We start from the raw sequence: 24,745 nt of genomic DNA, 5'->3' as shown, positions 1-24,745 counted from the left end.
GATAGTGGGGTATAACTTACACATTTCAACCATTTCAAATTAGAAATTGTAACCACATCAAAAGGCGTCGGTATTATCTTACCAACCATATATTATTATGGTTTTCTTAAGAACATTTTATTTTTCACTATTATTTTTTTTGTTCTCACACGAAATTACGCAAAGACAACGATGAATTATGCTATCAGTTGATTAATTAATTATTAACATTAGTTCTGGGAACAACTTAATCTCAAATTTTGCTGAAGTAATTTGGTTTACGTTACGCTAAATAAAGAAGCTTCGAACCTTTAAGCCATACGGCGTGAGTGTACATAAAATTAGCAAACAAGTATATCAAATGCATGAGTGCTACGCATGCGTTAAACTAACGTTGTCGAGCTTAAAACCCGGTTTGTTTTGCGGCTGGAAGATTGAGCTTTTCGTTAAAAGCTGCTTTGAACATTTTCATCGGCTCCTTATTTATCTCATCGAAGTATTTCAAACTCTTCATAGTGTTGATCCACTTCTTCAACTTTGGGTAGGGATCGTAGTCGTTGAAATCGACGTTTTCAAGAAGAAGCAAAGGACAGACCGCAAAGAAATCTGAATAAAATGACGTAAAGTGATTTTGCTGCAAGCAGCAGTATGTATCAAGTAAGCGTGTGCTGAAGGAGTATTAAAACGTAGCCTATTATTAATGCAAAATTAAGCTTAATATGAAAAAATTCGTCAAACTTGTTTGTTTGTTTACAATTTTTTTAAAAGATTAAACTAACGACATACTGCTTTGAATTCTACACCCTCAAATATGGGTTGAAGCCAGAAAGGTTTTTGTATCGACATTACAACTGCAGTAGAATGATGATCTTTCAAAATCAACTGTTCTCTTACTAAGCTGAATTAGTCTCAGCAGTCAGCACTTACCAGCGATCGTGAGGTTGTCCCCGGCGATATAATTTTGGCCTTTAAGACAATCTTCCAAATACTGAAGGCAAGATTTGACGTCAGCGAGTTTCTCATCTTTGGGCTTTTCCCCTCTAAACAACACGCCTGCGATATTCTGAACAAGTCGTATTATTAAGTGGTGAATTTTGTTGGTAAGAAAATCGGTTATTAACCCAAAATTCAGAATTAAACTGTCATAGCAATAATTTATTTTAGTCAATTCAAAAACTGTCTACTTCAAATAAAACAACACAATAAACCTCCGATGACTTGCTTTAGCAATGAAATGCCACCATTTCTCAGACGGCAAATTTTAAATTAATGACTAGATCAGTGTTTCTCAACCTTTTTTGCCCACGGACTATTTTCCCATTAGCATAAGTATTCGCGGACTCAGGTAATAGGAACAAAAATAAGTTAGTTCAACACTAAACAGTAAGATAAAAAAGCAGAAGCGATTTGTATATTGGGCACAGATGCACTACAAATCTTGTTCTTGAAGTTAAACTTGTTTCGCAAATTTGTCGAAATCAGGAATTATGGTCGTTAATGCACATCTGATATCATCTTCCGGTTGAAGTTGGTTCTGGTACTTGGTTTTAACCATAGCCAAAGTTGAAAATCCAGCTTCACACAAGTATGTAGTCGGAAAAGGCAAAAGAGCTATTGTTGTTTGTTTGCAGAGGTCAGTTAGATTAGGTTTCTTCGACAGAACATTCGTCCAAAATTGACTCAGAGAAGCAATTTTGAACTTGTCTCTACACATCTGTCGACTTTTTTAAAACCCTTTTTACTTCCCATCATGGACGGAGCGCCATCAGCGCAAACAGACACATAGTCAGACCACTCAAGCTGATGTTCTTTAAAGAACGAATCCACTTTCTTAAATATTTGTTCTCCAGTGGTATTTTTGGCAAGTGCACGGCAAAGCAAAAACTGCTCCTCATAGCCATTTGTGTCAATATAACGCACAAAAACCATGAGCTGTGCATCATTCCCGATATCTGGGAAGAAACAAAAAAAGCCCTGACTCCTTTTAAAAAAGAGAAAAAAGAAGGTGATTCGAGCGCCAGGAGTTGGAAGGAGGAGATAACAAAAGAATTAAGGATTTGGATTGCCACCAGCGTAACAAGAGAAATAAGCAAGGCTCTTCTTTGTCAGACTATTCTGAAATATCCAACACATCAAGGTATCTCTTGCGACCCCTACTTTTTGAGGTGAAAAACCGTCACGAAAATTATGACCTATGCCTAATTATATACGATAATTAATTAATGGGCTTGCGGACTCACAAAAACCTTACGCGGACTCAAATGAGTCCGCGGACTCGGGGTTGAGAAACACTGGACTAGATTGTTTTATTCATTCAGTGATATGTATTGAGATGACGGTAACAGGCCACAGTGTATGTAGACGAGATGCTCTTACCAAATACTCTACTATTGTATCTGCGATCCACTCCCCAACATAGAGCAACATGTCAACCTTTGCCCTAAGTTCTGGTGCGCTGGGGTACAGCGTCTTCTTCGACCCACTCGCGTATTTGTTACATAGGTAACACGCAATAGCTCGGCTAAACAAAGCAAACTATTACTGAGAGGTAAAAAGGTAAAACCGAAATTTTAGGTTGCAGCACTTGACGGGCTGCTATGCTTTTACCTTTCCCCCAGTGACAGTTTTCCGTCGACAAGGGCTGGTACTTTCCCACGAGGATTGATCTTTTTGTATTCGTCAGTTCTCTGTTCCCCCTTCATCAAATCAATTGTTTCAATGCTGTATTTTACACCTAGAGCTGTGAGGGTCATTTGGACCGCTCTGCTAAACGGGCTTAGGCCGAAATGGTAAAGCTTTACGCCCATTTTTCAAAAGGTAAATGTTTCGCTTTTCTAAAAACAAAAGCAAAGGTTTAAAACAATTATAATATTTTGGAGATTATGGCTCTTGCGTAAGAACACTCACATACTGTATAAGATACATATTATTCCCAAAATATAACCAGAATATAGCCTAGTGCCCTAGTCCATTGCAAATTAGGCCTAAGTTATAACAACTGAAATTCTTTAGTGAAATGTTGAATCGTTTGCTAAGTCGTAGCCCGATATTGGCGATCCTGTTTTGCAATAACATATTAAGTCATAGGGCAGGGGTCGGCAACCTTTTTGAGCCGCGGGCCAATTTGATAAAATAAAATATACTGGCGGGCCGTAACTGCCGGGACAGCTTTTCTGAAACGCGAATATCTTACCCTTAAATCAGGGGTCGGCAACCTTTTGCTAGTCACGGGCCAAATGTCGAGCGTACAACTCTTTGGCGGGCCGGAATTTTCATTAATACTATAATTGCTAAATGCTAACACTACAGTTTGAAACTCAATAAGACACGGCGGGCCGTATTCTTGTGATAACTAATTAATATGTCTCGGGCCGGACGATTTCGCATGGCGGGCCGGATCCGGCCCGCGGGCCGTAGGTTGCCGACCCCTGTCATAGGGTCATTAACGAGCCCGGACAAATAAAATTAGCATCAAAATCAATATAATAAAGTCATTGAAAACGAATTACGCAGCATGACTTTAATCTAATTAGGTGGGTCTACATTTTAGGCAAAAATTAGGAAATTGTGACATCATGTGAAAATATGGCAATGAAACACATACGATAACGTTTTTATATGGCGGTTAGCACAATGAGAAGTATTACGGTAAACATATTATGTTATAGGTAATTCAACAAAATGTGGCTCTAATAAATTTTGTATTTAGACCTATAAAATGGTAAAGATATATATATATACATATATAACCAACTGCGTTCATCATATGAAAAGAAACTTATCTAACGCAAACATTTGATACAATAAAGTATGCAACTTTTGACTTGACTTGACTTTGACCAATCTTAATCGTTAGGTTACGATTAAGATTGGTTATAATAGCAATTTGGCTAATTGTTTTATTAAAGTTAGCCTTCTATGCGACACAACGGATAATTTAAGGTCATTTTTTGACCTCGCACGGAATCAGCCAAGCTTGTCATAAGTTATGAAACAAACAACTCTATCCGCCTTTCACGTGCCTTAGCAGGCTATAGAAGGGTGTATGGGGTCTTAGCCTCATACGTCAATAAGCAACGTAAGCATTTTACATTTGCAAAATACAGTGAGTTATTTTTACTTCATCTTACCCCACTTATTTTTACTCCATCTTATCAAACATTGAAACAAGTGCTCAGTTGTGTGGTCCACATACTGTCATGTAGCTGTTTTCTATGGCTGCTACACTCTATTTCGGTTTTTCCTGAAAACATTGTTTTTTCTTTGCCTAAATCCTTCTGTGATTGTATCTTGGTGGTTTGTTGTACAAACCGTCGAATGGATATCGTGCTAACTTATATTAACTTTAATCTAGCCGTTACCTCAGTACTGCGTTGGGCAAACACCAAAGATATATCTTGTTTGCCCCATTTCATATTTCTGATAATTTTCAATCCAGGCCTTTGTTTGCCAAGGTGACATTACAAAAAGGCGAACCTCTAGATGAAGTGGACAACGTCAAACAAAACGCGCCCAGTTACCAACAAAACGTTCCTTTATACAAATGTGGGTTATGGGTCAGGCATTGGGTATCTGGGCGGGATTGTAAGATCCTTTGCGAAAATATTGAATAAGATCAAAAATCTCTCGGTTTATTTTATATCGTTGGACTTCAATGTTTTAATGAGACCCAGTTCCTCTAAATGTTGATTTTTGGTGCCGCGATGACAATTAACTATGTCACTGGATTGCTTTTTACGGCCAGAAAAGTGTTTTGTTGTATTTTCTCGTTTTCCTTTTTTACCTGTTTCTTTGTGAATTTTAGAGGCAAAGCTTTGGGTACCGCGGTTATTTGGAAATAATAAATACAGTATACAGTATACTAAAGCCAAGAAACTGTAGCAATAATTTTATTATACCGGACGCTTTAAGTTGAAGGTTACTTTTCACATTGAGTCATTACTAATGCGATATGAACAACGTACATATAATGCCCGTCTTTATAGGCTATATGGCGTGATAGTTGCGTAGGATGGTGTAAGTTAACTTTAACGCCAAATTACCAGACCTTTAAAAAATAATAGAGGAAGTTACTATAATATGAGGCGATAAGCTACAGTTAAACAGGGTCAGATACTGAATAGGTAAAGGGCAAGTGGGAGGATGCAACTTCCAAAAAGCATCGATAGTCTTGTATGTTTTCAACGTTTTCATTTTTATTTTATTTGTGTGAACGTAAACGTTTCCTGGTTTTAGCAGCCTTGCTATAAACTTCCATTGTCATAGCATCTTTGCAGTCAATCCTTGTTTAAACTCTAGCTGGCGACCCTGTTGCCTTTTCCCTGTTCGTTATTGGACTGTGAGAATATTTCTTACCTTGTTAATTTATAACGAGGTCGGCACCTCACTCTTTGCTTCCCACAGTCAACGGTGAAAACGAACGATGCGATACCTGTCAGTGTTGAGCATCAATTACGCCTACAACGTGTTTTAAAGTGGTACGCACCATCCTACGGTGAGTATTTTGAATTTTCAACTTGGTTATAAAGTCAGTATGACCGGATTACAGAAGTTTATCGAAAGCGTGAAGCTTTTGCGTACACGTCTTCATGATTTTATGCCGTTCTTTATAATGAGTATATTAAACATTTCTTATGAGTATACAAACGTTTAATTGTGTCTTGTATTTCTTCAATTTTATAGGAAAATGGCAGTGACAACATTTTTTCTGCGGTCCCAAGTTCCTAACATGACATTTCGTATTAGTATAAGAATGCATCAGATGAAACATGTATAACAATTTTTCCTATGACGTAAGAAGTAACAAAGTTTCAAAATAATCGACGGCGTGGTGGCGACGGAGAGCACGGGGGATGACCAGGTGTCAGACGAAAACAATAATGACGTCAAGGGAAGGTCAATTTTAATCATTGTGATATTTTCGAGACAAGAAAATAATAACGGCGGACTTTTTAACGTAGGAAGCTAGTGCTCCCTGCCTAATTAATTTGCTCATTTGCACGCTCAATTATAGATAGGTTCCTAATTAAAATTATCCCTCTTATAAGGCAAACAGACATAAAAGGCAATATTGGTAATAATACGATCGAATTGCTACGATTAGGTTGCCCTTATTTTAGCTTATCATGACACACTTCCGACCATTGACACCATATGAGGGTCAAAAACAAAGAAAGAGCAAAGAAATCTGGTTAGTAAACAAACCTTCCCGTCCAGACAAATGGAATGTTCAAGTCGTCAATACTTTTAAGCGAGCACGAGATTAAACGCAACATAAAAATTGATTTTCATTTGTTCTTCGCGTTTTGTCGCTTTAAATGTCATTGCCCTTATTCGATGCTTAACTATACGGACGTTTTTTCCTTTAAAATGTGTTAAAGTTTTGTTAGGTCCAAACCCTATGAATTTGCATTGCATTTGCAGACTAGCCTATACACAAACATGATATCATGCGGTGAAAGGAAAGTTACAAACGCCCAAGATAAGAAGTAATTTTGCAGTCAAACCAAACCTTAGTTGGACTATTTTGAAAACAAAAATAATGCACTTTTCTAAAACCGTGACAATACAATAAAAGGAATGGCTTCAATTTCTCTGAGCCGGCAACTTCGAATTTTGGAATAAACCTATAAAGCGGGCATATCATCTGGTGAGTTTTATCTTCCTAATCTGTCCAGCATCTGCCTGTTCTTTATTATTCTTGCTTGCCGATCTTCAGCTTCAGCTTTTTCCAACATCCGCGAAAGAAGAGCCATCGGAACGTCCAAGGATGTTAGCTTTCTGCGAGGTGGTTTTCTCAAGAGCATCCTGGATAATTTTCCACATCCCGTATCCTGGCATGACCTGTTTCCAGCTAATGTAAAATGCCTTCGGTAAAGTCGAGGAGTGCTCTTCATTGTTGTCTCGTTCTGAATTCCGTTCCTGAGCGAAGATGAGGTACTTAATTCACGGCTTTGACCACTTCCTTGAGCTACTACTACGGGCAAAGCAAAAGCAATGCACAGCCACGTCCTTAGTTCCATTACCACCTTAACTCGGTATCTCGCATTCTATCTGTTTACCACAGAAATCAAATCAGTTATTTATAGATGTAAACGATAAAATGGCACTTAAGTCAGGCCTATAACTTTGTAGAAACCGACTTGAAATAACTTAGCCTACTTTTCTAAAAATTCTCTGAATGATTTGAATGGAATTTAATTACAACTTCAGCTACGCTTTCGTTGTTTAATATGAACTAAAATATGTGGTTGAAATAGTTAACGCATACCAACCGGCACTTTGCTTGACAGCTGATAAAGTTCACCATGCCTTCACCCTTGGGAAATCGTCGTAAATCAAACACGCTTTCTAGTTGTGCGTAAGTTCAAACATCAGCGACGCAATCGTTGGCATATAAACGACGTAGCTACGTCTGTTTGTGCCTGCTACGATCATATTTATCACCCTATCGAAAGCTCATCAATCTAATCTAGCCGGTGCGTAAATGTGAGCTTCAGAAAATAATGCTTTATGGCCGATTAAAGAAAATGTCAAGCCTACTTGTGTGGCGGCAAGGCGTCAACCTCATGCAAACAGCTCTCTCTGTTGGGCATTTGAAATTATTTGTAATTTTTATGTAGTCGACGACACTGACATAAAACAGCTTTCACGTTACTTTGTAATGTGCAGATTTGCTTTGCAAGTAACTTTCTGGTCGACCATTAATCGTATGCGCACTAATTTTCATATTCTACGACAACTCTAGCTTCTTTCAGTATGTACTTGTCGCAGTAAAAATCGTTATTTCCTGAAAGTTATTTATGCAACAAGTTCGCTTCCTTTATGTCTAAAGTTCCCCTTTAATACAAACTGATTCAAACTTTCTGGCTCGTATGCAACGCCTAATCTCTGACAGCTTGAAAGACGAGGCCCAGACATTGCGTTCATTGCAGAGCACGCAAGGAAGCCGGCAGATAGATAACCTTCAAAGATGTGAAAATACCGGCCTGATTGGCGAACGCAACGACTGTTTATAAATAACCCAGTTACGTAAACCTTTTTATTCTCTTTTCTAGTAGGTCTGTTATGTGATTGAACTTGGTTCGTTTTTCGTGTCTTTCTATTAGTCCTTGAAGAGCTCTCACTAACGGGGGTTTCGGAGGGGGCGATGGGCTTTCGGCTTCATATTTTCTGGAATTGGTTTGAGAAGTTTGGTCTCTATTTTCGTTCACCGAATGAAATGTAACATCTGACGTTGAATTGTTTGAAGTCAAATACCTCCCCTGAATGATAAAAAAATTAACATAAAAACTGTGATTACTGACTACGCCTGTAAGAAAGATGACTGGTGCAATAAAGTCCTACCAAAAAATTGAGGTTAAGGCGGTGAAACTTTTAAATACCTTTTTTAGCTTTCTTTTGAAAGCAGAAGTGGTTAAACCGAGTAGCAACAAGACCTGCTCGTACAGCCAGACAAGAGCAAGAGATTCGACCGGATATTCCCTGTGCTCACGCCTAGAGCGGTGAATGTCCCGGTAGGCTATCTCCATGACAGCAGCGTGAAGATTAACAAAGACTGAAACAGCGACTATCATAAAAATAGCGAAGAAAAATGCCCACAAGATGTCACTGTGGACACCTTGTTCGGGATGAGTGGCGTCCAGTCCGGCGACCAAACTATAAAGAGTTTCCGCCGATGCCATGACATTTCGAAACGGGCCTTTACGGGTACCAAAGATGTAATTTGCGGCGTGGCCGAACGCGAGGACAGCGACAACTGTCACAAAAGTCACGCCGATTAATTCGTGAAACGCATGGTGCAAAGCGTCCAGCATAACAGAAACGATGTGGCTGCCACGGAATAATTTCAAGACGCGGATGTAACTGAAGAAAGTTAGGAATGCCAGGAGGAAAAAATAGGTCCTGGAATATCTTGCTGGGACAAAGAAGGGAGAGAATCTGGATCGGTCCTGACGATGACTTTGTGACATCACAAACGCACTGACAACATGCAAGGTAAACAATACATACACAGCCAGTGATAACAAGACTGTGATAATAGTAAGAGCGTTCCAAACATCTAGTAAGAAGTTAAGGACCGCTTTCCTTTTCCATCTCAAGTTTTTGCACTGACTTACAAGATCGGCGATGAGAAATCCGTTGATGACGAAGTGCAGAAGCTGAACCAAAGCCACGCCGACATCGCTCATTTTGTACAGATACGGAGGCCTGTAGCTATTTATATCGTGGTAATGGTTAAATCCACTTTGAGCCAATATTTCAACGACCAGTGATACGCTGGTGAGCAAGTTTAGTTGCGGATTTAAAATTGAAAAATCGACGAAAACGGCGGCGGAATCCCGGTTGATCCATTGCGTATTTCTCAATCCCTTTATCACGGCAGTTACTTCCTCTGAACTATAACCCAGGTCGATCATGTACCCACCTGTGGGGTAGTATGAGCGCCTAAGGGAATTCCCCAACGGGTAACCGGTATCCAAGTAATATTTCTGCTGCGAGTACTCCCACGGATTTGATCGCATGTAATCGTTGACGTCGTCAATTAGTGACGAATTCGTGTCATGGACCTTCCAGTTTGGAAGGTAACTGGCAACGTCATAGCTAGATGACAAAAATGGATCGCCGTCATGTTTTTTACATTTCCTACTTGATGACATGATCGAAGATGGACACTCGGTGGGCATCAGGCGGTGCTGACGAAGACGGAAAGCTCCGAGAAGATGAAACTGTTCCGAATCAGTTTCTTCAAATTTCTTGTACAAAGAAGGAGTGAGAGAATGTTCCAGAAAGTCGAACACATCATTGTACGTCTGTATGGAGTCGAATTCGTTGACAAAGTTGGATCTTACTTCCTGCTCCAGAGCAACCAGCCTTGAATCACGCTGGATGAAGACCAGGAAAGTGAGGAAGAACATCATAAGAATCCAAGACACAGCCTCCCACCAAAACCTCCGAACTTGGGCAACAGTGAGCCTCAACTGTCCAGCTTTCTCCAACTCATCGAAAGTCGGTTCCCTGTAACACCACGGCAACTTCCGAATCTCGATCATACGAAGAGATGCCAAAGGATGGATCTTGTAAGCTTTAACATCCAGTCGGGAAGTTGCGTCCACAAAAACTCGATCATTATATTCTTCCTGCATCCTCTGCCACCTTGCAACGGCCTCTTCTCTCGCCCATCTCTCCCTGAATCCAATCCAGTCTTCAATTTGAACTTTTCCACCATGAGTGAATGCTCCCAATATGGCAACAAACACCATCCGTAATGGAGTCATGATGAACATGTTCTGAACCATGGACAGTGCGAAAGTCAGCAGCCAGTGAAGAAACTTCTCGTTACCAAACTAGTAAAAGTTAATAATGTAAAAATTTAGTGACATCATTACGGTGAGTTTAAGGGTGAAAGCAAACTGATCAATACTCAGATATAAACTGGTTGCATAAAAAACTGCAACTACAGTACCTGTGACTAACCAAATAATTCATATCGTTATTACTTAAAAATGCATTAATATTTACCTGCAAACCATATAAAGCTGTTAAAATGGAGCTTGCTAGCCAGTGCACTAGGACGGCCCCCCACGCCAACCACTTTGTCCAACTAGGGAGGTGATAACCGGCTGTATCTAAAAGATAATTCAAGCTTTCCTTCAGCTGAAGCTTGTAATCTGTGATTATCTGGTCCTTGTTTTCACTCAAAAAACTGCTGCCGATATTTGCGTCTTCATCATTCCCAACGAGTTTCACTTCTTGGTTTGGTTCCTCTTCGAACTCCAATGTTATTAATGGTTCCTTGATTAAGGTTAAAGGCTTAGATACTGTCGGAAGAGTTACAGAACTACAAGGTTCCTCTTCTTCATCTAAGCCGGTGGTGGACCCATACAGAGGATAATGAGATGATGTTACTTCACAGAGGAGGACTCCACACATTTCATCACTCTTCGTATTTAAAACACTTTTTGGTATACAGGTTGAATGAACCGACACGTTCGTCTGAGAAAAATCCGAAGGTTCTTCATGTTTGAATTCTTCTGCTTGTCTGCATATTGTATGACAAATTGTCAATATATAGACTCAAGCAACAGTTACGCAGTGAAGACTGTACTAGAACAGTCGGTGTAACACTAACAGACGTTGATTTGAGACTACCATTGTTCATTTACGACATTTACCTAAAGCTACTAAGATTCTTGGCAGCAAAATTTCGAATTTTTGACAAATCCACAAGCACATGAGCAAAAACGTCTCTTGATTCCTGTAAGTCTGTCACTGCATCATACCATACTTCTGTATCACTCTGATCTGAAGAAACAGGAGAAGAATCTTCCCTGGAAAGTACTGCAGGAATAATTTCCTCACTATTTTCGCTGCGAGAGTTGTGCTGTTCCTCCACATTCAATCCAGTTATTATGCTTCTTTCAGAAGGATGGTTGAGATACATATTTGGTGTTTTCAACCAACTTGGTTTGGCATGTATGTGATGTACAGTCAAATCCATTGTGCCTATTCCTGAAGGATGAGGCCACTCATTACAGTCTTCAATGACAATCGATACATTGCTTTTATCTGTGGTATCTTTCTTTGTGATCTCAACTGATGAACGGCTTTGATGCGATAACTCGTCTGGCGGAAGATGTCTATGTAAATTTAAACAAACACTGAACACAAAGTCTTTAGGAAATTATATAAAATAATTTTTATAAGTTGTTTTGAATATGTAAACACTCTACTACAATATTCATTATTATTGATTGTTATATGAACTTTTTCAAAGCTATTCTACAGCAGCATAGACTCTATTTGATTATCATGGATCAAATCGTCCAACGCCAGGCGTTAATTACCTAAAAACATAGTTAACAAAATAATTGACGGGCATCATGAGTACGGCAGCTTCGGCGCTTGATACAGCTGTGGATAGATCAAGCGTAACATAGCCCACAGAAGCACGATAAGTATCCACTCCAGTTGAGCCATAAAACATGATACTCACCAACATAAAACCAAACACAGCCACTGAGCAACATGCAATGCGCTGAGTGCACGAGAAAGTGCTGCATGCAGGCCTACAAATTCTTGTAATTGTAAATAAGGTAGTTACAAGTTATATATTACACATATCGCTAGAAGACACTGATTATGTTAACTTAACTTATATTCGATAGCACTGAAATGGTGACATTTACCTGTGAAACGCAGAGGTCCAGATGTTGGCATCTTGAACCTCCTTCACAAAGCCGATTCTCCAAAGAGTCTGGAAAGAGATTAAATCTTCCCTAGTAGCTCTATTCATCTTCAGCTCACAAGAAAAGGGGAAAACATCCAGTGCCAACCAGCGCCATCCAACGAAAAATGAGCAGGAGGATGGTTTTGTTTTGGCCTGAAGATCATACACTGCTACCCGCTCCAAATACCAGGCTGGATTGGAGCCTTCAACAAGACATTCTTCATTTATATACACATAATTACCACGTGGCCTTTAGAGCTGACCTACTGCATTTAGACAATTTGAGTTTTCGCTCGAAAAAATCAAACGTTAAAAAATGACATTCACAAATAATACATCCACACAAAAATGAAGGTACCCTTGTTGTCGTGCCATAGTTTGACAGATGCAACTTGGCCAAGGTTGTTACTTGACGTTATAAGGAAAGTATCGACCGAACCGCGTTGCAGTAATCCTGACGACAAATTGCTGATGACATGTGGCAAGCTACATACGCCATTCTCACCCTCAAGAACAATTGTGACATTCGCCGATGTCCCAGCAGTTTTCATGACACCAGTGAACACAACAACCTCATACAAAAAACTATCTCGAGGATCACTATCAGAAGGGATTACAATTTTCCTCTTGAGTTGGTCCAATTTGTCCTGTCTATGGACAACAAAACTTAAAAAGTGTTTCCACCATCTTTAAGCATAATAATATGCATAATTATTGCCCAAAAAAACGAACGAAAGCTACCAAGGATCCTATGGTTTGATTGGCAAAAAAATGACAGCAAAGAAAACTGTTGCATGGAACAAAAGTGATGTTAAACATCTTCACCTCCGAGACCACGCAAAGGCGGGAAGGAAGACAAACCACCAAATCATAACAGTAAGAACAATGTAGGCATTGTTGTAGAGCTTTGAGAGTAATGAACCCATGTCTAAGAAGTTAATTGCATTGGGTAAAATTATCAAGCTGGCAGCAAACATCAGCGGAATCTGAAAATATAAATTGCAACATTACACAATGTGGTTGTGTTTCGTCTGTGAGATCTTACTAAGCCTTTTCATTGTAGAGAAAAGTTTTGATAACTGCATTTGGTTTAACTTGACATATTTGGCTCAACATAACTTCACTGGTCCCATGAACCACCCAATGAAATGCATGCAAATAACTAACACTAACTCGAAACTTTTTAATTTGAAATTTTTGTTTACTCAAAGTGTTTTTGTGGTCGCCAAAGCATAACTAGTACTTGTTATCTCAAAAAATAACAAACAAATAACGAAATTAGCTCAGACAGTAGACACTATGTTCTTCAAACAAATACATATATATGTTATTAATCATTTTGCTATGGAATGCCCTTTAGTATGAAGAAAGTTTAGTGCAAACTGTTTATTGGTGCAAATATTTTTTATCACAGCCAGTTGATGAGACAAATCAGCATGGCTTTTACTTCATGGTTATTGCAACATAACAATACAAGTACGGTTGAGTTATCAAATGCATTGTAAGGCACAAAGACGTTTTTTTGTTACAGCACATGATTGCCTAAGGTTAAATAGGGGAGCAAAACTGGTGTAAGTTTTACATGTGTAGCTGGGCGATATTATAGCGTACAACTCATACAAATTTTAAATTTAATAAGTCTCAAAATTTCTTTTAGAAGAATATTTGTGAAGGTCTTTTTGGAGGAATTTTTCGTAGAGTGTTCTGTGCTTGTGGAGACCACAAATATTTTCAAAAGAATTTGTGGTGGGAAAACTTTTGTAAAATAATGCCGTAAAGCATCCCATCAAAATACTTTCATTATAAATGCTGTAGATAACAGTTATGCATACACTTACAACATTTGTTTAATTTTACTCTTTACCTCAAGTCCATCTGGTAAGTCTTGTTTACATTTGCACAATAACCTTCCATTTGTTACAAAAGTTCCGGCGCTGCAATTGGCGGAATTCCATTCCTCAAGATTGTTGATCCAAGCAAAGCAATCAGCTCGCAACATGTTTATAATAACCTACCAAGTAATAAGTGAACAAAGTAGAAAACTAGTAGTAGTATTGCTAAAGAGAGGGTTCCACGACATATGACCGCGAACAAACTCACCGGGGACAACTGAACGTGACGTAAATTGACCGCGAACAAACTGACTGTGATGTAAATTGACCGCGAACAAACTAACCGGGAACAGACTTACCGGAATGAAAATTGACCGGGAGGTAAATTGACCGTGCAAGTGCTGAATTATTGTGTTTAAGTTGATGGTAGTATATGATATGTAATGATACGTATGATACGTACAGCTTCAATCTGACAATTTACTTAACTAAAGTGTCCATTGTTATTGCAATGAGTCCATTGTTACAACATGAGATAGGCTACAACGCATTGTTTCATAATCTCATCAAACAACTCGTCTAGACCGGGAAAATGCATGTAACAATAGGAAATCTATGAATAAAGGTGAAAAACCCGTAGGGTCACCCTACACCCTACAAGGGGCCAAAAAACTCTACGAGTGGCAACCTTGACTGCAATACACATACTAAATTGGATAGTGACTAGATAGCGACTAGATAGTGAATTAGAATTTTGACCTTTTGACGGCCAATTTGTCGCCGGTTAATTTGATCGCCAGCCAATTTGTTGCCGGTCAGTTGTCCACTACCAGTTGTCGCCGGTGAGTTTGTTCACGGTCACTTCTCGTGATCCCTAAAGAGAGAACATACATAAAACTCATGCATATTCACGGTAGCCAGGCATCTCTAACTATTCCAAGGAAATAATTTTCAACAGTGGTGAAAATTGTAAATTTTCATACTTTTTGATGATTTTCCACATCAAAAGTATTCCTTTTTTCATAGAGGGGATCTCCTTGCAAGTCTTCAACAAGTAGGACAACGGTCGAATGTTTATCTTCTGTATTATGTTTAAGAAGATTATTAGTGATTGGAATGCTCCATGGGTCTTCAGCAACGCCTTCGTCAACAAATCTCTGTTTCGGAAGAGCGACAAAATGAATCACTTCGTATTCATCGTCACAATTTCCACCAGAGCAGGATGAAGAGGGCTTTGTTGACTTGACAAAATTGACTCCAATGCAGGGAAGATTTGGGAAACGGCAAGGACGCTTTACACGAAACACAAGGAATGCCACAGGTTCGTCATCTGCAGATCGCTTCTTCGCAGAAAGTGATCTTTTTCTGCTCTCAACTTCAAGTTTTCCTGAATCCAAATTAATTTCTAATAAAGCTGAACCACATTTTTTTTGAAAGTTTGCTATGTGCTGATGCGAATTTTCCCGCGACTCAATTATCTCTTTCAAGTCCAATGTATTTTTATGACAGGGTGGGGGAAGGTAAATTGAGGTAATTGCTTCGGTTTCTATGACATCATCATGCTGTCCGGCTAATGCTTTCAGGGGAAGAAACAATTTGAAATCGCTAGGGGCTTTCTGATGAAGTTTCGGACTCGTGGTCGAGGATGCGTTTGTTGATCCATTTCCCATCCTGAGCACTGACATGCCAACTACAGGAAGATTAATTTCACTGGAATTCCTTACGCTCCTTTGAGCAATCTTAGCTTTGAATGGGTTGTAATAAAACGTTGACACAGCTACTGATTTTTCATCTTCAGTATCGTTCACAAAAGAATTCGTAACGACCAGGCCTTTGTTGGTGGTAGATTTCGGATTCATGTTTGAATTATTGTGGACAGGATGTATTATCTCTACTAACTCATTTTCAGTGACTGACACTTCTTTAAAATTTTTACTGATTTTGTTCAGCTTGTCCATCATCCGTAAAACTTTCTCTCGTTGTTTAAAGGATTCCATTTGCTCAGCTACACTGACTGATGGAGTTTCACTGGCAAGCTGAGTTAATTCAGAGAAAACATTCATGGCTGACACTAGAAGTGTTTTTACATGAGGGTAGTTTATGGAGATGTAAGCTACTGGCACATCTCTTATACTGGCAGTCAAAGACTCAACAATCCATCTAGTTGAATTTATTATGGACTCAGCATGTAATCCTTCTACAAACGGAGCGAAACCTTTCATGCATTCACATATATCTGCAACAGCATGAAAGATTCGCGCTGCATCACTTAGACTATTTGGCTTTAGCTTCTTCAGTTCTTCCGCCATGGTCACACCGGCTATCACATAAACTGACGCAGAGATGTCTGAAATATCAAATACTATAATTTACATCATAATAAGTCAATAATTCCCACAAATGATTCCTATCTTGGAATTGTCATTGTCTATCTGGTATCTATACTCTACATTTTGTATACTTTATGAATACTGCAGAGATTTCCTGAAGCTGAAGTTAACATTATATGAATGTTAACCATTGTACCGAACCTCACTTAAATCAGGTGGGCTTGCTTTCATCACAGCAGTCGCAGAAGTAATGAATGGAATTGGTCCGTTTATGTAACCAGTTTTTATCAACTGTTTAAGCAGTGAATTCTTTTCTGAAAAAAAAAGTAAAATATGCATTCTAATAAAACTAAAATAGGTAAATAAACAAATCGAGACCTTTCCGTTAATGAAATCAACAGGTTTGCAGGGAACAAGACCAAAAATTTACATTCTTTCAATAATCGTAAATGTAACCCACCCAGTACACCAGAACCTAACAGTGACAAGATATCTTCTGAAGCTGGTTGAGCTACTTGGCAATAAACAACAGTAAATGAAGCATCTCCGTGAGTGTTTGTAGCAACAATGCGAATTTTTAATCGATAGCCAAACTCACTCCTCCCAGGAGGAAGCAATAAATCTTAAAATTCAAACAATAACAGTTCATATTTTACAAACGATTACAAATTGCTTCATATTGTGATAAAAAGTACATGCATTACTGCATTAATGTTGAAGTAGTAGAATCGATGAAGACATGGCCATTTTCTGAATATATTTGAATATTTGAATATTAACATGATTTACCTGTGAGTCTGTGACTATCCACTTTTAAAATACATAACATTAAACGTTAGAAAAAAGGACCTTTAATTGTGTTATCTGCTCCATCATAAACAACAGTTTCTTGCAAGTCTGAACTAAGGCCTGGTAGCACATCATCAGATAAGTAAACTTTATATGTAACATATTCATTGTCACCAAAGTTAAAGCACTGGATTGAAAACGTTGTTTTCATCGCAACACCGGAGGTTGGTTGAATATTACAAAGTCCAGTTGATGGTCCTGGGGCTAGCTCAAATATGTAGTGTGCAGAAGATAAAGCTGCATTAAATACGTTCCAAGATAAAGTCATAAATTTGTGTATAAATTTGAAATCCCAATGGAAACTATACAGAATCTACGTTACAATAGCAAGACAGTGTTGGCGTACCATTATAACAATACTAACTTTGACCAGGGTTTCCATCGATCATCATTTCTAGCTCTGCACTAATCTGACCAACATGTTTAAAATCACTCGGAACAACCACATATGTGTTATCAGAATTATTTCTGTATCTTTCAACCTTGCTCTATAACAAAATAACTATCACTGCAAACATAAAATGACAAAATAGAGCAATACTGGAAAGACAGAGCGACAAAAGATTGTGGTGACGGAAGAAATTGAATTAACACAGTAAAATTGGAAACTATATAAAAATGTACACTTTACCTTTGCTAAGATTTCACCACTAGGTGTTGTCAGCAACCATTTGTACACAAGATTCTGATGTGTTTTCAGTTTTAAACGCTTGCAACCTCCACACAGAACACGCAAGCGTAAAAGTCTACTTCTAACAACAGGCTTACCACAGTTTTCAACGCATTCAATTCCAGCGGTCACGCCTGGTGGAATCAAAGGTGAGAAAGACATAAACAGCTAGAAACCAGGAAAAATGCCATAAAGTAAAGTAGACCAAATCATGAAGACCATTAAGAGCAAAATGTTTAGCCAGGGTTACCTGGGCCGATACGAAAGGTAACCTTCACCGTTTGATGAAAAAGGGCGACATCGCTTGTGGAATCACGTAACAGTAATATAGTAATAATGTAATCTCCATCATCACGTAAAAACTGTGTTTTGTTTAAATAAATAACACGTAAATCCCAGGCCTCTAGTGGATTTGTTTCTAAATCTTCATCTCTAAGTAAAAAGCCTTTTTTGAAACAGCCTCCTTTATTAGACTGAATTACTGTGAAATAAAAATTGTTTTATGTTGATAGGTCAGGTAGTCAAGTGGTTCCAGTTCTCTGTCTTCATCCAGTTTTAATTCAGTTATTTAGCAATATACAATACCAGTTAAAGATTTCTTTTCATTTAATTCCTGTAACATTCTCCTAAAATCCTCTGCTTGCCATGGACGATGGCATAACCATTTGATCACTATACCACTAAATGGACTCCAAAATTCAAGAGATTTTAAACCATTCAGCTTAAAAGCATTCAGTTGCAATATTGGCCATTCCACAAACGATCCTCCGACTGTAAGAGATACAGCAAAAAAGGAGTAATTGTTAATGGCAAAAACAAACTCTAAGCAAAGACCACATAGTCGATTCAAAACCATAGCCACTAAGCTGTTGTACCTATGATTGCGTTCAAGGGATTCGGATTAATCTGGAGTTTCACCACATCAGCAACAAAGTAGGAATCAGGACCACAGTATGGTTGCTCCGTTAAGGAGAACACAGCAAAATAACTCCCTGGATCCAAGCTGCCAGAAGGCAAATAAAGACTGCTTGAGCCGAATGCTGGATTGGAAATGAATGGAATGTGGACAGTTGTTACACCTAGAAAAGTATGTTCAAACATATTTCAAACAGTTATTGTTTTTTAACTGCAACATGATGGTCATACTAAAACCATTACAAGCAAACTGTTGAATATATTTAAGCTAGTTTGCTTGTAAAACCCAACAATAAGGATCAATTTTACAATATTAAGCAACTTTTTAAACATCTTGCTTGCCTTTTAATAGCCAGTATGCTATGGGAGAATTCAATTTTAATTGGAGCTCCTTCATTTGGATGACATGCAAAGCAGATAGAACATTAGAACCTTGATCCAAACACTCATTGCGATTGACAATTGCATTCAGCTGGATCTCATCATTTACTTTGTATGTTAAGACTGATGACTGACTTGGTATCACAGTGTGTTTGGCTATGCCACTTATCTTTATAGATGGTGGTGGACATAGTGAATTAGCAGTGATGCATACTGCACTCTTTCCTTTCACCTTTGTAGTCTAATAAAAATATACCAATAGTTGGATAAGAGTTAAAAACTATGTAGATAGTAGTGAATATTTTGAATACATGAAAATTGAAAACAATACTTTTATTTTTCCAACTTCATAAGTACGATATGGTATCACAATCTTTATCCTCAAACTGAGGAAAGTCTTAACAACATACTGATGCTGATGGGTTCATCACTCTCAATTTAGATGAGGGGAAGAAAGCAATGTGGTAACGTAGTGGTTAACGACGGGGCTCAAATACTGGAGCCTGGAGGTCTTCGGTTTGAATCTTGCTAATGTTTGACTTTTTTCTCTTTTATTCAAATTCATCTTTTATATATATGAATTAGTCATTAGAAGTGAGAGTTTGGATCGGAGAGAATTAGTTTTTAGTTAATTTAGACATTGGAAAACGGTGATTTTAAGTTTGAAAATAGTGTCTATTTCAATTCGCAGCCTAGCTATTAATTTAATCATTAAAAGTAACAATTTGGGTCAGAGGAGATTAGTTTTAAGTTAAATTACTCTTTGGAAAAATTAATACGTTGTTTTAAGTTGAAAATTAGCAAACATTTTAATTCACTGACTACCGGTATTATAATTGCCGTTTACCATATTAATATTTTTCTATGTCAGTAAACTGCAGCCGGAAAAGCAAGTAGGCCTATCTACGTCACCGGTTGCCGTTTACCGAAGTAAGCAAACACCAACTCCATAACCAGCAAGCCGTCTACCGATATAGTTTTTCTAAATTCGGTGACTGGCACCAGGTGAAATAGAAGCTGATCACGCTGCCAACACATTATGTAGAGGCCAGGTTGCAGTAGCATGAAATTAGGCAAAAAGTATCATCATCTGCAGTCTTTGCATTTTTCTGAATTAAGTGATCATAAATATCGGCATACTCCAAGTTTGGCCATTCATTCATGTCATTTTTAAAGCAATCTGCAGGTATTTTGTACGGACATTCTTTCAGGCCAGAAATGAATAGTTTTTCGTTATAACGCTTTTTTCCCTCAGATTTAAGAGTTTCCATGTAGTTATAAGATTGTTTCCTTTGAAAACTTCTATTTTCCCCCAAACATTAGTAGCTTACCGGTTCGCGGTACATCTGCGACATAGGTTACCAGTAGGCTACCATCTTTTGACCAAGAAGCAGACGACCGTTGTCAACGCTTTTAACGCCTCTTAGTGGTTATGACGTATCTTGTGGTATATTTATGGTATATTTTTTCTTGGAACAAAATTTGCTTTTAATTACCATTCATGAAATGAATATCGAAACAATTTTCAGAACAAATATTGTTTCAGAAACAATTTTTCCGTTTTCGGAACAAAAATTTGTTTCATGAAACAATTTTGGGAACAAAATTTTGTTCCAAATTAGCATAGGCTAACCATGGACTAACCATACCCTATAGTCAGGGTTGCCATCAGTCTCAACTCAAAAATAAGGACGACTAGAAAACGAACGAAGAATAACACCTTAAACAGTGTACAACAAGAGAAAGCAAGCAATGTTCCTAAAAAAAAAAAAAAAAAAACAAGACACTATCTGCATGTTCATAATTTTGGTATCTCTTTGGTACAAAATGGTATCGTAAGGTGACAAAATGCCCAAAATAAGGACAAAAGTGCCCACATCCGCCCTAAAAATAAGGACGAAAGTGAAAATAAGGACATTTCTTAGAAATAAGGACAAACTTATTTTCTAAGACACGGACCTTTAAAATAAGGACAAATCTTATAAATAAGGACGGTATGGCAACCCTGCCTATAGTCCTACACTAGAAACACTACAATCAAACAAATCAACCCCAACTTTAAAATGCGAGTTACGCCTATTTCCAACAATTTTGGTTTGATTTATTAAAAGTTAACAAAATTTACTTTTATTCATGAAAAGTGAGAGCTTGGGTTTGACTGAATTAGTGAATTCATTTTTAAATCGATTTGGGGTTTGGAAAAAATAGCATGTCAATTCAGGTTGAAAATTAGCATAATATTTCAAACCTCTCAACAACGTAAACCAAATCTGATGTTATTATTAAATTTGGAACGAAACAGTGCCTAACTAATTATTGCCAATGGTTATTGGAAACTTTGTTGATTGATGTCTGTATCAACGAGGAGTTACTCAAGAAAGCGGAAATTATAAATAAACAAACTTTTTGTAAAACAACAACTAAAAATTTGCCTTACCTTTTGCCAAACGTCGATGGAAGCAGAAATAAGGCCAGGATTGGGAAAAGTGTAGTCAAAAGCGACAGTACAATAATAGGGAAATTCTGCCTTTTCCTTTGTCTTTTCAAAGCTTTCGATTGGATTTTCACTTTTCGAAATTAAAGAATGAGGATCTCGCTCAATACTTCTGAAACAATCTAATTGCGATCCCTGCTTTGACAGATTATCTATAACCACGTTGTTTGCTTCTAAGAAGATTTCAAATGTTATGTTGCTGGCTTGACTTAAAATAGCTTCTTCACTGCTGTGAACAATCGCCACAAAACTAACTTTCTCGTTAACTTTTTGGGGGTTATCATTGAACAATGCGACCTCTTCCAGCAAATCATTTCCAACTTTTTTAATAAAATCAACATTTTTCACTGATAAAGTCGCTTTGAACGTTGAAACTGTGTTGCTTAAAGTTATGTTAAAATCCTTTTGACCATTATTGTCGCCCACTTGCAAATAAAAGACATTTTTATCTACTTCTATTTTCGAGACATTTTCCACCCAAAACCATTTGACGCCTTCGCCATCAGTTTCACCGGTAATAAGATATACCTTGTCCTTTATCAAATCTACATTCAGATGTCCACCACTTGTATTTGTGTCAACTTTTGTCTCAAAGTTTATTGCTGAGTTCTTCAGCGTGATGGATAACCAGGTAACAGGAGAAAGCACGGGGGTGAAAGCTAAGAACAAAGGATACAATATTTGTGTTTTCGTTACTAAACTAAATATTTCTTCCTAATTAGTTTACGCAGCGTGTTGTTTAAGATAAGTGATTTAGTTAGCAGAATGTATTGTAGCCTATGTAGAAGTTTGGTTTTAGCTACTGAAGGTTTAAATAAACTTAAAATTATGTTAAAAGGTAAATTTAGATGAGATTTAGATGACTATACCGCAATATTTTAATTAGATTAACAAAAATCTGAAAAGAAAGCTTCAAACGTAAGATTTTTCCGATGACATAGTGACAACCTTTCTCTATATGCGTATATTGGTATTGCAAATACGCTTAATCAAGAAATATGTCTTATTCTACTCAATGATACATTATAGAAAAATAGTGGCAGCATAATATCTAATAAACTTACCACTAGCTGGCAGTGCAACAATAGAAATTAATAACCACAGGGACATGGCGTCCAGGCGTAGTTTTCTTTTTTTTGTCCTGTGCCTTTTAAAAAATCTTGAAAATTATCACAATTTTCGATCAATATTTTAACGTATCATCAGTAGTAATGTAAGCTATTATGACGTCATAGAAAAGTGATATCCGTCAATAACAACAAAATGTTTTATTTGCAAGATTAGAAATTGAGATAAAGTCAACTCATTACGAATTATATTTTTGTCCCAGTAGTGGAAACATTCCCTTTTTAAAATGTTTAATTCCTTCGCTAGACGTTTGTCTCGGAGACTCGGAAACGTTCTCAAGTTTCTCTCATCTGAAGAGGAGGATGACACGCTTTTTGATGCAGAAAAAAATCTTTACAAACGTGATATATCACGGGCTGCCAAGAATTTTGAACTCTTTGACGAAGATCTAATTTCTCCTGCGACTTTGGCGAAAGCCATTGAAAAGATAGGTTACTTAGCCTATACCGGTGGACCGCCGGCAAACAAATGTGCTGGTGCTTTCATTCCAAAGTACGCCGAGCTGTTGAATCGGGCGGGCTTAAGGGCGGATTTAAAGCTAGCCATCCTTAAATCGCTGGGCAACATTACAATTAATCACGCAGATCACCAGAACGAATGTTTTACAGAGGGCTTGTTGCTGTTAGTAGGAGACATAATCGTCAAATCCGACGACGCCCTGCAGTTATGGGCGGTGTATTGCCTATATTGCTTGGTTTTAGACAACATCCGAAGTCTGCAAGTGATAAAGAAAGACACAGTTATCCATGAAAGCATCCGGAACGCGTCACAATCGAAATGGACTGGGTTTTCACGAAATTATGCAAACATTCTACTGAAATTGACAGGCCTGGAACCTATTAAAGTTACGACGAAAAACCTTTCAGTACCTACAAGCGAATCCAACTCACTGCGTCCGTCTATGGAATCTCCTCTAAAAGCGGAAAAGAAACTCAGTGTAGGAACTGTGATTGATAAAACAGCTGAAAATACTTTACATCGTTCGAAACTGTTAATAATAACCGAGATGAAAGAATAGTAAATTGTGGTAATTTTAACTTCTATAATTCATTTGCGTAAACCTAAACTTGTAAGCAACATACAGAATGGTATAATGCGTAGGTGACATACCTAAGCGTATTACGTGCGAACAGGTGAACGTCAGCGCAATTTCGTCGTAGCCTACGTAGCTAAAAATCACGCAACTTCTTATAATACGTAAGGTAGCAAACAGGGTTGGGTGAACGGGAGTATAGAGAAATCCTTCCATTTTTGCTCATTCATTGACGAAAGTTAACTATTGGTTGCTCAATTTGAACCTGCGTCTGTATTCTGTTTTAAAAAATTCGGTTTTTGCCGTTTCGAGTGTGACACTTTGTTGTATTAATAAAATATTAATCGAACCTTGAAAAGCTTTCCTAACGCTGCAAAAACAACGAGTGGTATTGGAAGCTGTTGTATGAAGTCTTACTTTTTCAAACAAAGCGTGTGGTTAGCACTGAAAATGTTTGTATGTGACGTATCGCCAAAAATAGCTTTCGCAAACTCGAGTAGTTCCACCAGAAGGCCATAATGACGAATCAAGCGAAGCGTGCAGTCTCAGAACCGCTTCTTCCAGCCAGAAATATTAGGCACACTTTAGACGCGCTAGTAGCGATAGACAGGTAGGTTGCTGAGCCACGATTTTCTCGCTGTTTTAATAACTCTATTTAGGGTGCTACCGAACGACACAAACCGTGGAAATTATTGACACAGCCAAGCTTAGAACAGCGAAAAATTTATTTCTAGGCGTTATTGCTCTTTCCCAAGGCTATTCTTTGTGTACTGTGTTGACCAATTTATTTACGGTTTTATGACAGCAGCCAGCACATGATGAGTTTTAGTAGAATCACTGTACAATGTACATCGTTCTATTTTTAGGCAGCAAGCCTAAAGAATACTGTTTAGCCTTGTAAGGGA

At 38.0% G+C, this 24,745-nt stretch overlaps 3 protein-coding genes across 6 annotated transcripts; 1 reads left to right on the top strand and 2 right to left on the bottom strand.

Moving 5' to 3' along the window:
* Positions 1–90: 90 nt before the first annotated feature.
* Positions 91–2,832, bottom strand: LOC143445895 (glutathione S-transferase 1-like). Its single transcript, XM_076945281.1, has 4 exons — positions 2,587–2,832; positions 2,356–2,500; positions 907–1,042; positions 91–585 (listed from the first exon to the last, which is right to left on the bottom strand). The coding sequence occupies exons 1-4, from the start codon at positions 2,784–2,786 to the stop codon at positions 383–385; spliced, it is 684 nt and encodes a 227-aa protein (XP_076801396.1). The 5' UTR covers positions 2,787–2,832; the 3' UTR covers positions 91–382.
* A 2,797-nt stretch (positions 2,833–5,629) lies between these two features.
* On the bottom strand, positions 5,630–22,817 carry LOC143446425 (polycystin family receptor for egg jelly-like). Of its 4 annotated transcripts, none has more exons than XM_076946043.1 (22): positions 22,744–22,817; positions 21,623–22,338; positions 19,147–19,426; positions 18,765–18,968; positions 18,475–18,660; positions 18,140–18,370; positions 17,851–18,023; positions 17,584–17,707; positions 17,220–17,456; positions 16,831–16,992; positions 16,577–16,684; positions 15,024–16,387; positions 14,073–14,219; positions 13,034–13,194; positions 12,567–12,859; positions 12,168–12,411; positions 11,826–12,047; positions 11,154–11,618; positions 10,501–11,020; positions 8,364–10,325; positions 7,254–8,243; positions 5,976–6,900 (listed from the first exon to the last, which is right to left on the bottom strand). In XM_076946043.1, exons 1-21 carry the CDS (start codon positions 22,787–22,789, stop codon positions 8,007–8,009), a joined length of 8,082 nt encoding a protein of 2,693 aa, XP_076802158.1. In that variant the 5' UTR covers positions 22,790–22,817; the 3' UTR covers positions 5,976–6,900; positions 7,254–8,006. The 4 variants fall into 4 exon arrangements, with proteins under 4 accessions (XP_076802160.1, XP_076802161.1, XP_076802158.1 ...); XM_076946044.1 differs by having other exon boundaries at positions 12,714–12,859; XM_076946045.1 differs by lacking the exons at positions 21,623–22,338; positions 22,744–22,817 and adding an exon at positions 20,517–20,567 and having other exon boundaries at positions 5,630–6,900.
* A 164-nt stretch (positions 22,818–22,981) lies between these two features.
* LOC143445221 (armadillo-like helical domain-containing protein 2) lies at positions 22,982–24,273 on the top strand. The gene has a single exon (XM_076944157.1). It carries the CDS (start codon positions 23,034–23,036, stop codon positions 23,823–23,825), a length of 792 nt encoding a protein of 263 aa, XP_076800272.1. The 5' UTR covers positions 22,982–23,033; the 3' UTR covers positions 23,826–24,273.
* The last annotated feature ends 472 nt before the right edge of the window (positions 24,274–24,745 follow it).

This window comes from Clavelina lepadiformis, chromosome 2 (assembly GCF_947623445.1).
Source record: "Clavelina lepadiformis chromosome 2, kaClaLepa1.1, whole genome shotgun sequence".
Lineage (NCBI taxonomy): Eukaryota > Metazoa > Chordata > Ascidiacea > Aplousobranchia > Clavelinidae > Clavelina > Clavelina lepadiformis.
This window is presented reverse-complemented; position numbering and strand designations above follow the sequence as displayed.

Coding starts and splice junctions, on each gene's coding strand:
- LOC143445895 (XM_076945281.1), bottom strand. CDS start 2,786: ATGGGCGTAAAGCTTTACCATTTCGGCCTAAGCCCGTTTAGCAGAGCG. Junction 1,043..2,355: donor ATACAATAGTAGAGTATTTG/GTAAGAGCATCT, acceptor CGACTTGTTCAG/AATATCGCAGGCGTGTTGTT. Junction 586..906: donor GGACAACCTCACGATCGCTG/GTAAGTGCTGAC, acceptor CATTTTATTCAG/ATTTCTTTGCGGTCTGTCCT.
- LOC143446425 (XM_076946043.1), bottom strand. CDS start 22,789: ATGTCCCTGTGGTTATTAATTTCTATTGTTGCACTGCCAGCTAGTG. Junction 16,388..16,576: donor AGCAAGCCCACCTGATTTAA/GTGAGGTTCGGT, acceptor TTGATATTTCAG/ACATCTCTGCGTCAGTTTAT. Junction 13,195..14,072: donor ACTTACCAGATGGACTTGAG/GTAAAGAGTAAA, acceptor TTATATTTTCAG/ATTCCGCTGATGTTTGCTGC.
- LOC143445221 (XM_076944157.1), top strand. CDS start 23,034: ATGTTTAATTCCTTCGCTAGACGTTTGTCTCGGAGACTCGGAAACGTT.